Source organism: Nerophis ophidion, linkage group LG10, assembly GCF_033978795.1.
Source record: "Nerophis ophidion isolate RoL-2023_Sa linkage group LG10, RoL_Noph_v1.0, whole genome shotgun sequence".
Taxonomy (NCBI): Eukaryota; Metazoa; Chordata; class Actinopteri; order Syngnathiformes; family Syngnathidae; genus Nerophis; species Nerophis ophidion.
In genome coordinates, this window is record NC_084620.1 from 24,160,585 (window position 1) to 24,176,437 (window position 15,853).

At 41.5% G+C, this 15,853-nt stretch overlaps 1 protein-coding gene across 1 annotated transcript; it reads right to left on the bottom strand.

The window, feature by feature from the left end:
* Positions 1 to 11,916: 11,916 nt before the first annotated feature.
* On the bottom strand, positions 11,917 to 14,152 carry b4gat1 (beta-1,4-glucuronyltransferase 1). The gene is made up of 2 exons (XM_061913040.1): positions 12,499 to 14,152; positions 11,917 to 12,429 (listed from the first exon to the last, which is right to left on the bottom strand). Exons 1-2 carry the CDS (start codon positions 13,576 to 13,578, stop codon positions 12,238 to 12,240), a joined length of 1,272 nt encoding a protein of 423 aa, XP_061769024.1. The 5' UTR covers positions 13,579 to 14,152; the 3' UTR covers positions 11,917 to 12,237.
* Between the last annotated feature and the right edge of the window lie 1,701 nt (positions 14,153 to 15,853).

Genomic DNA, 15,853 nt, shown 5'->3' on the forward strand with positions numbered 1-15,853 from the left:
AAGGAATAGCCAAGCATGCTACACACAAACACACACCGAGCAGGAAGAAGCTAACAGCTAAAGCTTCTATGTAAAGTAGGGTTGATCGAGCCAGATGTTGATGCTATCACTACAGGATATGATAGGATAAAATAGACTTTATTTATCCCACAATGGAGAAATTAATGTGGTTGCAATGCAGACGCTGCTCCTCCTCATCGAGAGGAGCCAGATGAGGTGGCTCGGGCATCTGGTCAGGATGCCACCCAAACGCCTAACCCTAGGGAGGTGTTTAGGGCACGTCCAACCGGTAGGAGGCCACGGGGAAGACCCAGGACACGTTGGGAAGACTATGTCTCCCGGCTGGCCTGGGAACGCCTCGGGATCCCCCGGGAAGAGCTAAACGAAGTGGCTGGGGAGAGGGAAGTCTGGGCTTCCCTGCTTTGGCTGCTGCCCCCGCGACCCGACCTTGGATAAGCGGAAGAAGATGGATGGATGGATGGATGGATGGATGGATGGATGGATGCAATGCAGACAAAGAAGTTCACAGAAATAAGGTAACAATTACGCATGAAAATAGGAGGGAAACGTCAAACAGTACAAAAGACATTAAAAGAGCAGGGCTGATGCAACCAGGTGCCACTCCAGCAGTGCCATTTCTACATACAGCTACAAAAGTAAAACAACAAAAATTAACCAATAATTTATACTGTTCACACACACTTGCACCATGCATAGACAAGCAACCAAACAAAAACATAATTTCAACACCCATATACACTGTGGTGGTCTCTGCGGTGTTCCACGCCATCGTCTGCTGGAGACTGGAGCAAACCCAACAAACCAACCAAGAGAGCCGACTCCACCCTCTAACTCTCGGGCCGGTGTCCAGTCTGCATGGATGAGCGAGGATACTTCTAGGGAGACCGAGACGTCCACTGCATGCTCATTCAGCCAAGACACTGTGATGCTTTTCCCTTCCCGCGCTCAGCGCTAGCTCCACAGCCCTGTCGCTTCCTCCACATCTTCTCCAGTCTATCCAAACGGACTATGGTGTAGCAGAGACCTAGCAGCTGGTTCTCCATGGCCAAAAGGCTCCCGGGAGGCAGATCCTGAAGTTCACAAAAAAGCGCTGCAGAAGTCACAAAAGTCCCACCCCTTGTCGCACATTCCCAAAGGGTCCCATACCATAGGCAAAAAAGACATGAAAACAAGAGGGAAACATCTGGAACACATAAGGATGATACACAAGAGCACAGAGCTCCTGAAACCAGCAGCCAGTACAGGGGCACCATCTTGGAAAAAAACATCCATCCATTTTCTACCGCTTGTCCCTTTCACGGCTGGTGGAGCCTATTTCGGCTGCAGTCGAGCAGAAGGCGGCGTACACCCTGGACAAGTCACCAGCTCATCGCAGGGCCAACACAGATCGACAAACAACATTCACACTCACATTAGGGTCATAAAAAATGATATCTACTGTAGTATTAGAATTAGGGCTGTCAATGTTAATGAATGTGATTTAATAAAAAAATATATATATTTTTTTTAATTTGAAGATCAATCTCGTCCTGGCTAAAGGGGAACACAATCATTATGAAAGACATGACGACGGATGTTTTTTATTTTCAATGCATTCGAAATAGTAAATGAATGCGATCAAAAGTTGAGTGTTTGGGAGCGGCTTTATTGTGCTATGAAGTGCTTATATACATTCAAACACCACTGTTAAGGTTTTATATGCTAGAAGTATATATGCACTGTAGTAACAGGCACATTTATAATAACATTTAATATTTACATATTTTTATCATTTTAAACATATGCGGCGCGTTAATTTCAAAATTAATTTTGTTTTTTTTTAACAACATACTCACTGCAGACCTTATGAGTGCCAACAAACATAATAACACATTGCTTACTGTACAAAGTCTGCTGTCATTAGGACGCTGAATGCTGGGATGAGTGTATATTCCCACATAGATTAAAAAATACTCATAATCCTCGCAAATAAAAGAGGGGGTGAAACAAATCATCTTTTTGTGTCGTTCTCGCCATTATTGGGTCTAAATTGGCTGTCAAAGTGTACTTAGCTTACCAACTTGTTGGAATACATATTTGTCCTAGTATCCATGTGAGAGGTATTATTTAGGATCTAGAATAAAGTTTCACAAGCAAGGAAACGAGGAAGCAGCTGATCAGTGGATCATGTCAACATTGACACACAAGCTCGTGATCACATCAACGCTATAAATAGTTTGTCTGCGTTCGTGCTTAAAATCAATCAATCAATGTTTACTTATATAGCCCTAAATCACTAGTGTCTCAAAGGGCTGCACAAACCACTACGACATCCTCGGTAGGCCCACATAAGGGCAAGGAAAACTCACACCCAGTGGGACGTCGGTGACAATGATGACCCAGTGGGACGTCGGTGACAATGATGACTATGAGAACCTTGGAGAGGAGGAAAGCAATGGATGTCGAGCGGGTCTAACATGATACTGTGAAAGTTCAATCCATAATGGCTCCAACACAGTCGCAAGAGTCCAGTCCAAAGCGGATCCAACACAGCAGCGAGAGTCCCGTTCACAGCGGAGCCAGCAGGAAAACATCCCAAGCGGAGGCGGATCAACAGCGCAGAGATGTCCCCAGCCGATACACAGGCGAGCAGTACATGGCCACCGGATCGGACCGGACCCCCTCCACAAGGCAGAGTGGGACATAGGAGAAAAAGAAAAGAAACGGCAGATCAACTGGTCTAAAAAGGGAGTCTATTTAAAGGCTAGAGTATACAAATGAGTTTTAAGGTGAGACTTAAATGCTTCTACTGAGGTGAAATAAAATTTATAATTAATAGTTTGTTAATATTCAAGTCACAAGTGAAATATTGTTAACGCTTTTTGAATGGATATTTATTGGGCTTTATGGGCGGAATAGAGGACTTCACATTGGCTCCGCTGTAAGCGAACATTTATTTATGTGTATTTACGAGTTAGAATGCATTAAAAATATATGTATATTCGTCGTCATGTCTTTCATAATGGTTGTGATTCAGTACGATAGGAAAAATTTCCCTAAAAAAAGTGTAGTTCCCTTTTAATGTTTAACCCGGAAGAGAAAATGCAGATTTAAATGGTGTAGTATGTTAAGATGTTATGAGTGTGTTTACCAAGTAATCGATTAGTAACTGTACTTTGTTTGCTATATTTTTCCAAAGGCTTTCAAAATGTACACTTAGTTCTCACTATAATTACTGTCAACAAGTTCTGAGAAAATCAATGGCTTGCAGTTCAGTTAAACATTTAAAACATTTTCTGACTACCAAATTGTTTTGTATTCAATCTTTGGTGTTTTTTCTTGAGCAAATGTTATTTATTCAGGCGGAAAAAAAAAACCTGTGATTAATCATGATTAATCACAGTTCAGTCGTGTGATTAATCTGACTTAAAAAAGATAATCACTTCATAGCCGTTGTTAGAATATAAACCTTACCAATGTAATCAGATAAAAATGTTTCTTTTGTTTTGTTCTTATCAATACAAAATCATCGTTTATCATTATTTACAAACTTAGGGAGTAAGTCTTTGGTTACAGAAAGGCTTTGGAGGCAAAACGTAAACGATTTAAATGGGAGCCAATAGTAGTTTTTGTTTATGTTTAGTTGTTGTGCACTCGCCACTTTATTTTGTTAAAAAACTATATGTAGCATCTAATAATACAAATCAAATATGTCTGATTTAAAACAATACCAACAAATTGTAAATGTGACAAGAAAAGCTTTATAAAATGTGTTATTATGTTTACTTCAGTTATTTGCTATAAAACATTTTCAGTTCTGTAGTCTGTTATTATAGTATAGGATGGGTAAACGAAATTGGATCGGCTCTGAGGCTAAAAAATCAGATCCAAGGTAAAAAATGTTTATTAGGACATCCCTATTTATAAAAGTGTACTTTTCAGTTCGAGATACAGCCAAAAAGACTAATTGATGTACTTCTCAGTGTGAATGCACTTATGTAGTCAAAGTGTGTTTACCATGTAATCGATTAGTAACTGTACTTTGTTTGCTGTATTTTTCCAAAGGCTTTCAAAATGTACATTTAATTCTTACTATAATTACTGTCAACAAGTTCTGAGAAAATCGATGGCTTGCTGTACAGTTAAACATTTAAAACATTTTCCTGTATGTCGTTCTAACTACCAAATTGGATTTGTATTTAATTATTGGTGTTTTTTCTTGAGCAAATGTTATTTATTCAGGCAAAAAACAACAACAGTGATTAATCTTGATTAATCACAGTTCAGTTGTGTGATCAATCTGACTTAAAAAAGATAATCACTTCATAGCCGTTGTTAGAATATAAACCTTACCAACGTTATCAGATAAAAAATTTTATTTTGTTTTGTTCTTATCAATACAAAATCATCGTTTATCATTATTTACAAACTTAGGGAGTAAGTCTCTGGATACAGAAAGGCTTTGGAGGCAAAACGTAAACGATTTAAATGGGAACCAAGAGTAGTTTTTGTTTATGTTTTGTTGTTGTGCACTCGCCACTTTATTTTGTTAAAAAAATATATGTAGCATCTACTAATACAAAATCAAATATGTCTGATTTAAAACAATACCAACAAATTGTAAATTTTACAAGATAAGCTTTATAAAATGTGTTATTATGTTTACTTCAGTTATATGCTATAAGACATTTTCATTTCTGTAGTCTGTTATCATAGTATAGGATGGGGAAGCGAAATTGGATCGGCTCTGAGGCTAAAAAATCAGATCCACGGTAAAAAATGTTTATTAGGACATCCCTATTTATAGAAGTGTACTTTTCAGTTTGAGATACAGCCAGAGAGACTAATCGATGTACTTCACAGTGTGAATGCACTTATGTAGTCAAAAGTGTAAGTGCTGACACACACAATGAGAGTACATAAAGTGCGAGTTGAGGATGCTCGAGTGTCACGCTGACAACAGCCTGCTCAGCCAACACACACGATGGCAGACAACTTCATCATGTGCACGAGGCCTGCAGAGAGCGTGTGCACTCACTTTTTAAAAGGAAGACACAATGGCCAGTGTTGGCACGCAGCCACTTAGTGTTGTGCAAACATCATTGTATCATAGCTGCATGTGTATTAGTGCATCGATCTGTGTGTGTGTAAGAACATATGCTTTGCACTGGTGTTTGTGGGAGTGTTATAATGTTGCCAGCAGCACAGCATGAAGCATGACATGCAAGTCGGCAAGACCACTACGAGGCTACTTCACCTGTGTGTGAGCGTGTGTGTATGTGTGTGTGTGTGTGTGTGTGTGTGTGTGTGTGTGTGTGCGTGTGTGTGCGTGCGTGTGTGTGTGTGTGTTGCTGATCTTGTGTGACAGCAGGGGTGGTAGGCTAAGAGGTGTTAGCATAGTGAGAAGGATTAGGTCTCCTTTTCTCTCCCCCGGCCGGTGTCACGTCTCATTACTGCTGTCCTCCAGCCTGGACCAAGCGGACACGTTTAAAACACGTCCAGCCTGCCGCAGCTTTGAAAGGTGAAAAGTTAGTCGGTGGCGGCTAAGCCCTCACTTGTTTTAAGTGGAAGGGACAGTGACGTGTTGGAGCGCTTGTTGTGTTGGTGGACACAGAGCACAAAGTAGGCCACTTCACACAGACAGAGATGGTGATTGCTGAAAACGACATGGAGTCTAACAGAAGGCCAGCTGGATGTGAAGAATAGATCAGTACAGTTGGACCCGGATGACTCCTTCATCTCTGACTCATAAAGAGCGGCGACATGTTTGAGCCCCCCCTTCCCAGGGCTGCTCTCTCGGGTGAAGTTGGCGGGTGGTGGCCTCCTGCTAGGCTGCACAGGAGAGGACGGCCCTAATTGCTTTTGTCGTAAAGCTCTGTGACCCAGATAAGCCTGTGGAGATAAAGCCCAATTTGATCCAGCAAACCTGTTCTGATCTACACCAGCCGCCTTCTGCCACTTTATCAACAACAACGCCAACGTGCGCACGCTCGCAGGCTATAAGTCCTTGCAAACATTCCCCATTTTTCCCGTAACGCACAATTCTAACCAGACAAAGCCAAAGTGGGCCAAGCGTTCCTGGTATAGTGTCACACTACTGCCACACTCGTTAATAACGATAATGCTAATCGGAAAACAAAACATACTGCTACACTGGTTAATGACGATAATGCTAATCGTAAAACAAAACAAAACAAAACAATTCAACTAAACGGACACGTTTGAACGATTATCTCTTCAAGTCTGCACGATTTAATTTTAAAGAGCAGCTTTTCATTGGATGCTGGCCTGACACCCCTTGCTAATCATCAGCGCTGGGGTGTCTTTAAAAGCCAGTCTAAGCCGCGTTACAACACAGGCTAATGTGTCAGGTGGGCGGAGCGAGCGACTTGTCAACCACCGTTCATTAACCCCTTGCCGTACTGCTGGGCGCCAGTGGGGTAGCTACTATTTTCGTTACGCCACCTGTTATTTTAGGTTTAAAGTCAATGCAATACTTTAGTTTGCATCATTCAAAGATGTAACGCAGGCTGGGTAAGCACTAATGTTGGCCCAGTCACAGACATAAACATGAATGCCATTCACCTGGGATGCGTCACAGTAGTTGTTGTTATCTTTCTGTTGTAACATGGTTCTATGATCCACACTTCTAGTCAAAGGTAATAAGCAATTATTATTTTGGTGTCTGGATACTTTACATTAGTTTGAGAAATACTACAAATGTGGGTATCGATCCAATACCAAGTAGATAGAGGGACAGTATTGGTCATATCGATGCAGATAAGAGGGTTGTGAAAGCTAAACTGACCCGATATCTGGTTTGACAAGTGAGTGATTCGGTAGCAGCCACCTCAATCGTTGTTAATCATTAGATGAATCGACTGTAGAAACATTATTATGATTAGAAATCAGTTAAGGGGCAGCACGGTGGAGGGAAGGGTTAGTGCGTCTGCCTCACAATACTTAGGTCCTGAGTAGTCCTGAGTTCAATCCCAGGCTCGGGATCTTTCTGTGTGGAGTTTGCATGTCCTCTCCGTGACTGCGTGGGTTCCCTCCGGGTACTCCGGCTTCCTCCCACCTCCAAAGACATGTACCTGGGGATAGGTTGATTGGCAACACTAAATTGGCCCTAGTGTGTGAATGTGAGAGTGAATATTGTCTGTCTATCTGTGTTGGACCTGCGATGACGTGGCGACTTGTCCAGGGTGTACCCTGTCTTCCGCCCGATTGTAGCTGAGATAGGCTCCAGCGCCCCCCGTGACCCTAAAGGGAATAAGCGTTAGAATATGGATGGATGGAAATCAATTAAGGCTTTTTGTCTTTAAAACAACGCAACAGCCAGTGCTGCCTGCGAAAAGACACATACGCTTACTACGTTAGCTTACGTAACTGAAAATGAGAATGGCTTTGAATAAACGGACACGGTGTGACAGAATACATGTGACAGTTGGTTTTTACTCCGGATTTTCCCAATACGCAAAGGCTGCTGAACGGCAACATCGCGGAATGTCTCCGAGCTTCGCCGTCCATCAGGCGTCTATGAAGGCATTGATTTGACACGTGGAAATAGACAACTATTTTGCCTTGCAGAACAATAACTTTATTTTGGTATTTCTAGCCAACAACACAGCAGTAACAGCATCCCTTGCAAACTTTGTACACACACTTGTCATTCAACTCCCACTAACCACTCCGCTGGATCCCCCGCCCCCGTTAGGCCCTCAAAGTGCTGTCCAGGATATGCCTGTAGTACAAACCCCGTTTCCGTATGAGTTGGTAAATTGTGTTAGATGTAAATTTAAACGGAAAACAATGATTTGCAAATCGTTTTCAACCCATATTCAGTTGAATGCACAACAAAGACAAGATATTTGATGTTCAAACTAATAAACTTTTTTTTTTTTGCAAATAATAATTAACTTAGGATTTCATGGCTGCAACACGTGCCAAAGTAGTTGGGAAAGGGCATGTTCACCACTGTGTAACATCACCTTTTCTTTCAACAACACTCAAAAAACGTTTGGAAACTGAGGAAACTAATTGTTGAAGCTTTGAAAGTGGAATTCTTTCTCATTCTTGCTTTATGTAGAGCTCTAGTCGTTCAACAGTCCGGGGTCTCCGCTGTCGTATTTCACGCTTCATAATGCGCCACACATTTTTGATGGGAGACAGGTCTGGACTGCAGGTGGGCCAGGAAAGTACCCGCACTCTTTTACTACGAAACCACTCTGCTGTAACACGTGGCTTGGCATTGTTGTGCTGAAATAAGCAGGGGCGTCCATGATAACGTTGCTTGGATGACAATTTATGTTTCTCCAAAACCTGTATGTACCATTCAGCATTAGTGGTGCCTTCACAGATGTGTAAGTTACCCATGCCTTGGGCACTAATACACCCCCATACCATCACAGATGCTGGCTTTTGAACTTTGCGCCTATAACAATCCGGATGGGTATTTTCCTCTTTGTTCCAGAGGACAACAAGTCCACAGTTTCCAAAACACAATTTAAAATGTGGACTCGTCAGACCACAGAACACTTTTCCACTTTGCATCAGTCCATCTTAGATGAGTTCGGGCCCAGGGAAGCCAGCGGCGTTCCTTGATGTTGTTGATATATGGGTTTTGCTTTTCATAGTAGAGTTTTAACTTGCACTTACAGATGTAGCGATCAACTGTAGTTACTGACAGTGGTTTTATGAAGTGTTCCTGAGCCCATGTAGTGACATCCTTTACACACTGATGTCGGTTTTTGATGCAGTACCGCCTGAGGGATCAACGATCCGTAATATGATCGCTTACGTGCAGTGATTTCTCCAGATTCTCTGAACCTTTTGATGATTTTACAGACCGTAGATGGTAAAATCCCTAAATTCCTTGCAATAGCTCGTTGAGAAATGTTGTTCTAAAACTGTTTGACAATTTACTTACAAATTGGTGACCCTCATACCATCCTTGTTTGTGAATTACTTAGCATTTCATGTAAGCTGCTTTTATACCGAATCATTGCACCCACCTGTTCCCAATTAGCCTGCACATCTGTGGGATGTTCCAAATAAGTGTTTGATGAGCATTCCTCAACTTTATCAGTTTTTATTGCCACCTTTCCCAACTTCTTGGTCACATGTTGCTGGCGTCAAATTCTAAAGTTAATGATTATTTGCAAAAAAAAAAAAAAAAAGTATCAGTTTGAACATCAAATATGTTGTCTTTGTAGCATATTCAACTGAATATGGGTTGAAAATGATTTGCAAATCATTGTATTCTGTTTATATTTACATCTAACACAATTTCCCAACTCATATAGAAACGGGGTTTGTATAATTCTTTGATTTTGGACCTCTAGAAAGAGCAATTCCTCATCCATCATGTCAACAGGGTGAAATCACGTCTAAAAACCTTTGACAAGTTGACTTAATTTGTAAGATGTACAGAGCAGCTCTGAAATACACTGGTTATTTATTTTTTTGTTGAGTCACTTAATCATAGGGCAGCATCGATTAATTGATTATAAATTAATCTGTGATTAGACTTTTAGGGATAGTATCGCCTTTGCATAATTAATAAGCTTGTAGAAGGATTTTATTGGAGAGGAAATCACCGTTTGCCCCCAAGTCCTCTCTATGGTTTAAGGATCTCATGTTTTTCTTAGATTTACAGAAAATTAAATACAATCTAAAGGGTTACACCAAAACAATTTGACTTGAACTGGGGCTGCATAATTAGTTGCATAAATAAATTAAAGACACTATAGGATTAACGTGACACTCACCGTTGACAATTTACCTTTCCACTTACCGCAACTCTTTTTTGTTGTTTTTATTTAGTGACACTTCTCTGTATGTTTGTGATTTTAATTTTTGTCGTTACTTTTTTTTCCTTTTAGTCAGTTCATATGATTCTCTATCTGCTTGTGGTGAAGAGGAAGGCAGTACATTGCTACCCACTGTGACTGAAATGTAGGACGGGGGTGGGAGGGGGTATTATTTAACATTTATTATTTTTTGTAATTTTATTTTTATTTTTGGTGTTGGGGGGAACGACAAAAAAAGTTTTCTCAGTACCTGTATTACGATTTTAATGTCTTATTAATAAATAAATATTATTAAAAAAATAAAAACACCTGATTTATATTATGTTGCTTTGGTTAATCTTTAAATGATTGTAAGTTTGTAACTAATAAAAGCTGACAGAACCTGGATTGCATGGAGTAAAGATGCGGACACACCCGCTGCAATAGAACACATGAGAGTGGTGTGTGGTGCTGATCTGTGTTGGCAGCCAACAGCAGAAAGTTTTTTTTGTTTCGTTTTATTCTTGCACACTTGTTAAAGTTGCAACCTTAAACTTGATGATGTGCATTTGTTAGAAAAACAATCAAAGAATGTTATGGAAAGCAGAATAATCTTTATTTATACCATTTTCTCTGAAATGCACGTATAGGCTATTAGAGGCTTACTGAAACCCACTACTACCCACCATGCAGTCTGATAGTTTATATATCAATGATGAAATATTAACATTGCAACACATGCCAATACGGCCTTTTTAGTTTATTAAATTGCAATTTTAAATTTCCCGGGAGTTTTTTCTTGAAAACGTCGTGTAATGATGACGTGTATGCGTGACGTCACGGGCTGTTAGGAATTATGAGGGCTGCGCACACACAGAGCTAAAAGTCGTCTGCTTTAATGGCATAATTACACAGTATTTTGGAGATCTGTGTTGCTGAATCTTTTGCAATTTGTTCAATTAATATTGGAGAAGTCAAAGTACAAAGATGGAGTTGGGAAGCTTTAGCCTTTAGCCACACAAACACACGGTGATTCTTTGTTTAAAATTCCTGGAAGTGAAACTTTACTATGGATCAGAGCGCGGTCAAGCGAACATGGATCCCGACCGAATGTCAACCAGCAGGTTTCGGTGAGAAAATTGTGGTAAAAAGTTGCTTCTTACCGGAGAAAAGCTGAGCTTGCCCCGTCCCTAAGCTGCCGTCGACTTCGCTGAGACATTGGCGTCAAGACACCCGTGGACAAACCCCTCCGACTATCAGGTACTGTTAAACTCACTAAAACACTAGCAACACAATAGAAAGATAAGAGATTAACCAGAAATATCCTAGTAAATGTGTCTAAAAACATCTGAATCCGTTCCAATGCAATCACTTTTTTTTTTGTAGTCCATCGCTATCACTATCCTCAAACACAAATCTTTCATCCTCGCTCAAATTAATGGGTAAATCGTTGTTTTGTCGGTCCGAATAGCTCTTTTTGTTGGAAGCTCCTATTAGAAACAATGTGAATATGTGAGGAGCCATCAACATGTGACGTCATTGTCTGCGACTTCCGGTAAAGGCAGGGCTTTTCCGTTAGCACCAAAAGTTGCAAACTTTATTGTGGATGTTCTCCACTAAATCCTTTCATCAAAAATATGGCAATATCGCGAAATGATCATGTATGACATAGAATGGACCTGCTATCCCCGTTTAAATAAGAAAATCTCATTTCAGTAGGCTTTTAGGTGGGGTTTTCTCAATTACTTGCTTGATCGAATAAACTAATCAATAGATTACTCAATTACTAAAATAATCAATACTCAGCCCTATTGCAAAAAAAAAATTAATTTACTAAAGGTTATACACAAAATACGAGTACAATGTTGGGGTAACGTGAACAACTGCATAAAAAGATTGGATTTTACCAAATATGTTGAGGCCCAATTAACATGAGCTGCAAGCTAAAAATGGCTTTTGGGTCTGCACTTTGGACAATTTTAGCAGATTCAGACAGTTAGGGAATAAAATTCAGCTTGTTAAATTTAAATAGAGCCATACCGCTACTCCAAATTGGTCTTAGACTTTTACTCCGGTTATAAATACTTTGTTAAAAAAATGTTAAGACCATATATTAAAAATAATGTTGTTTTGTTTTGGCCGTTGTCCTCCTGCAGCTTTATTAAGAAACAGTACAAAGTCAAAATAAATACAACTCAGTGCAACATAACATAAATAACCGTATGATTTTACAATAAATACTATGCAGAAATGACAACAAAGGCTCAGGCACTACAGATGCTACGTGGACAGGCTGACAAACATGAAGACATCTGATTTACTGGGCCCTGTTGCAGCGCATCACATGCACTGGCAATACCCAACTACCAACAGGGCGCCTGCTGCCATCTGGTGGCCGCCAGTGTCCTTGACTGAAATGTGGTTTCAGGAGTCCAAACGAGTGTTCTCAACATCTCCTGCTAGACAATGGATATTTGCTCTTCAGAGCCTCTTTGAAGCTGCGGAACAGAAGCCGGTTGCGTTTGTTCTCCTCGTCCTTCTTGGCGTGGAACTCCCCCTGGATCTTGAAGCCACGGTGGACCAGGAAGGCCGAGTTTAGAACGGCAAAGCGGTATCCGGCCACATGAAGCTCGCAGGCCTACAAGAGATAAACTATGAATGGTTGTGCAGAGATCCAAGGGAAAAACTAAATCAAGGAGGAACTGACCTGGCTGATCCGGTTGAAGCCGTACTGCTTGAAGCTCTCGTCGTAGAGCGGCACGCCACGCGGGCCGATGTAGAAGGGCTCCCAGGGATCGGTCCAGGTGAGGGTGTAGGCCACATCCAGGGCGTCGTCGCCTCGGACGTGGCCGTTGACCCACCGTGAGTAGTTGGTAGGGGCTTGGCAGCGAGAACACAGCTCCTCGTAAAACGGCCGCACCTCGCCCACTTGGTAGAGCTGCACCAGCTCGGCCTTGTTGGCCGGTATCTTTCTGGCATGGCGGATCTCGAATGCAGGTAAGACAAACACCTGGTCGGGGACCGGCTCGCGCCTCACCACCATGGCCAGGAAGTCTCGGTGCAGGTCGGCGCTAGGCATCATGTCCATGTCCATGACCAGGATGTAAGATGACTCTGCGCCTCCTCGGGCCACGTTCCGAAGAAGGTTGTTGGGGTAAGATACGTTTCCACTGATGACGTAGTTCTTGTATTTGTCCCTGTGGGAGTCTAGTCTGGAAAAGACAGCGGCGCAGTCGTCCAGGCCTGCAAAGTGCTGGTGGTCTTGCTCGGGAAAGCTGGCCGTCTCCCCCGAGAGGCAGACCAGGTGGAAGTCCACCAGGGCCTGGACGTGAGGACACAGGACGCTTAGCGCGTACACCAGTGCAGTGCCAAACTTGACATCCTGTCCGTGAGCAAAGATAGCCACTGAGAGTGGGTTCTTCCACCTCTCCACAAGAGCTTCGAGGTGGTGGAGGTTGTTAATACTCGCGTGGGTCGCCAAAGTCAGGACGTTGTTGGCCGGGTTCTGCTCGCTTTTAATCAGGTTCTTGTACACTCTGTACTGTCCACTGTTGTCAAAGATGCCCCCCGTGGACAGAGAGTACCTCAGGCGTTCTTTGCGTGAGTTCCTCTCGGGGTGATCCATGTTCTCCGGACGGGAGCCTCCAAAGAGTTCCGAGTAGCGGTATCGCTGCTGTTTGCCGTGGAACTTGGACAAGAAGGACAAGTAGAGGAGCTGCAGCAGCGCCACTAGCAGGAGAGCACTCAGCACCACTCTGAAGGCGGAACATTTCTTGGACAGATGCATTCCACAAGAACCAAAGCCAAAAAAGTGAGAGGACGGCCGCTGTTTGGGATGCGTGCTTGCTTCCGAGCTAGCTGACGTAGCCTACATTGCTGAACTGAAGCTAGCGGCCTAGCCTAACTTGTTGACTCTCTACTGACAGTCGAATGTTTATTTAGCACTCGACGACTTGTTAGAAACTTGAGAAAAAGAACATGTTTTGCGGAAGGTTGTCAAATATCGCCATGGACCCACCGTCTTTGTCTCACTGCGAGGCGCCAGCCGCTTCAGATGTGACGTTCGCGAACGAAACGATTCTTTTGACCAGCTCTTTAAGTGACAGTGGAGAACCGATTTGCACCTGCGTTCGGAAGCGACTTTTCTAATCAAATGCCCATGTTGCATGAGTGTGTCACCCGACTGGTGCCTGGACTGTAAGACACATCAGAGTCCGACAATAATAAAAATATGGTCAATATTTCATTTGTTTTATTCTCATTTACATCTTGTATTTAACTGCTACCGGTGTTTGTTTCCTTTATCAAACTAACCTATACAACGAGAAAATCTTTTGAACGGATGTTTGAAAGGAACGGATACTCACGATCCAATTTCTACTGAGGGGAGGAGGGGGCGTATCGATCTCGGTATGAATAGTACCGATACCAAGGTGGTATTGGTATCGGATTGATACTACTACTGTGATGGGATCGACGCTTTGCCTGCTGTTTCTCGTCTGTAAATCCAGCAAGTTATGTACACATTTGTCCAACTACTGCTCACTCAGTATAAGTATGTTGTTTTGACATGTTTGTTATGTTGTTGTATTCTAAGTTTTCACCATTAACTTTTTATTCTGATAGTTGTATAATTGAGTGTATTACCAATTCATTTTATACTAGTACATTGTTTTAGATAGTATCATTTGGTTATAGGCTTATTGCTGTTGCATCATAGTATTAAACAATTACAAACAAATTTACAAATTATTCAATGATTGACATTTCATGTACTGACTATACACTGGCTTTTCATTTACTTGGCATTGGATATATACCAGGGGTCGGGAACCTTTTTGGCCGAGAGAGCCATGAAAGCCAAATATTTTAAAATGTATTTCCGTGAGAGCCATATATTATTTTTTAACACTGAATACAATTTAAATGCGTGCATTTATAAGTAGGACTAACATTTTTAGAGAATAATAAGTCTTTTATTGTTTTTAATAACATTGTTATTGGGGCGGTACGTCTTGGATGGTAGAGTGGCCGAGCCAGCAACTGGAGGGTTCCAGGTTCAATCCCCTTTTCCGCCATCCTAGTCACTGCCGTTGTGTCCTTGGGCAAGACACTTTACCCACCTGCTCCCAGTGCCACCCACACTGGTTTAAAGGTAACTTGGATATTGTTTCACAATGTAAAGCGCTTTGAGTCACTAGAGAAAAAGTGATATATATACTGTATATAATTCACTTCACAATATAATTAACTTATTCTAAAGCTAACCAATAATAAATATAATACTTCTTACGATTAATGCGTCTTCTTAAACAGGTGCGATAAAAAATAGATGGTTGGATTAAAATGCATGAGAATGTCTTATCTTTTGAACGTTATTTTTAACACTGTGATTATCAGCAGAATTATTCATTACTTGTCACGTTAAGCAATGTCAGCTAAGATTTATCTGAGAGCCAGATGCAGTCATCAAAAGAGCCACATCTGGCTCTAGAGCCATAGGTTCCCTACCCCTGATATATACCAAAATTCCCAGTATCGCCCAAACCTATTACTTACCGTATTGCCTGCACTCAAGAAGCAAAGTAACTTGGCCGACTGCTGTGATGTCGATAATCCAAAATTCCCAGTATCGCCCAAACCTATTACTTACCGTAATACCTGCACTCAAGAAGCAACGTAACTTGGCCGACTGCTGTGATGTCGATAATCCAAGTATTTTGTGTGATGGGAACAAGAACGCCGCAAACCAAATTATGGTCCTATGCAGATTTTTTGGGAGGCCCTTTCCACTCCCCATTACACACTTTTTTTTACTAATGTAAACATATTTATACACTTTTTAAATTAAACTTGAATTTGATTTAATACAATTCTGTACATGAATGGCTTTGTGGCAAATAAATAGTTTAATGATATATTTTAAGAGGAAAACAAAAAATTTCACCACGCTATATCAATACTGACTGGGATTTAACCTAGTAACCTCTGCCATGCAAAACAAGCATTTATGTAGTGCGCCACCTAAGCTACTAAGAATATGATATACTTAATGCTTATCA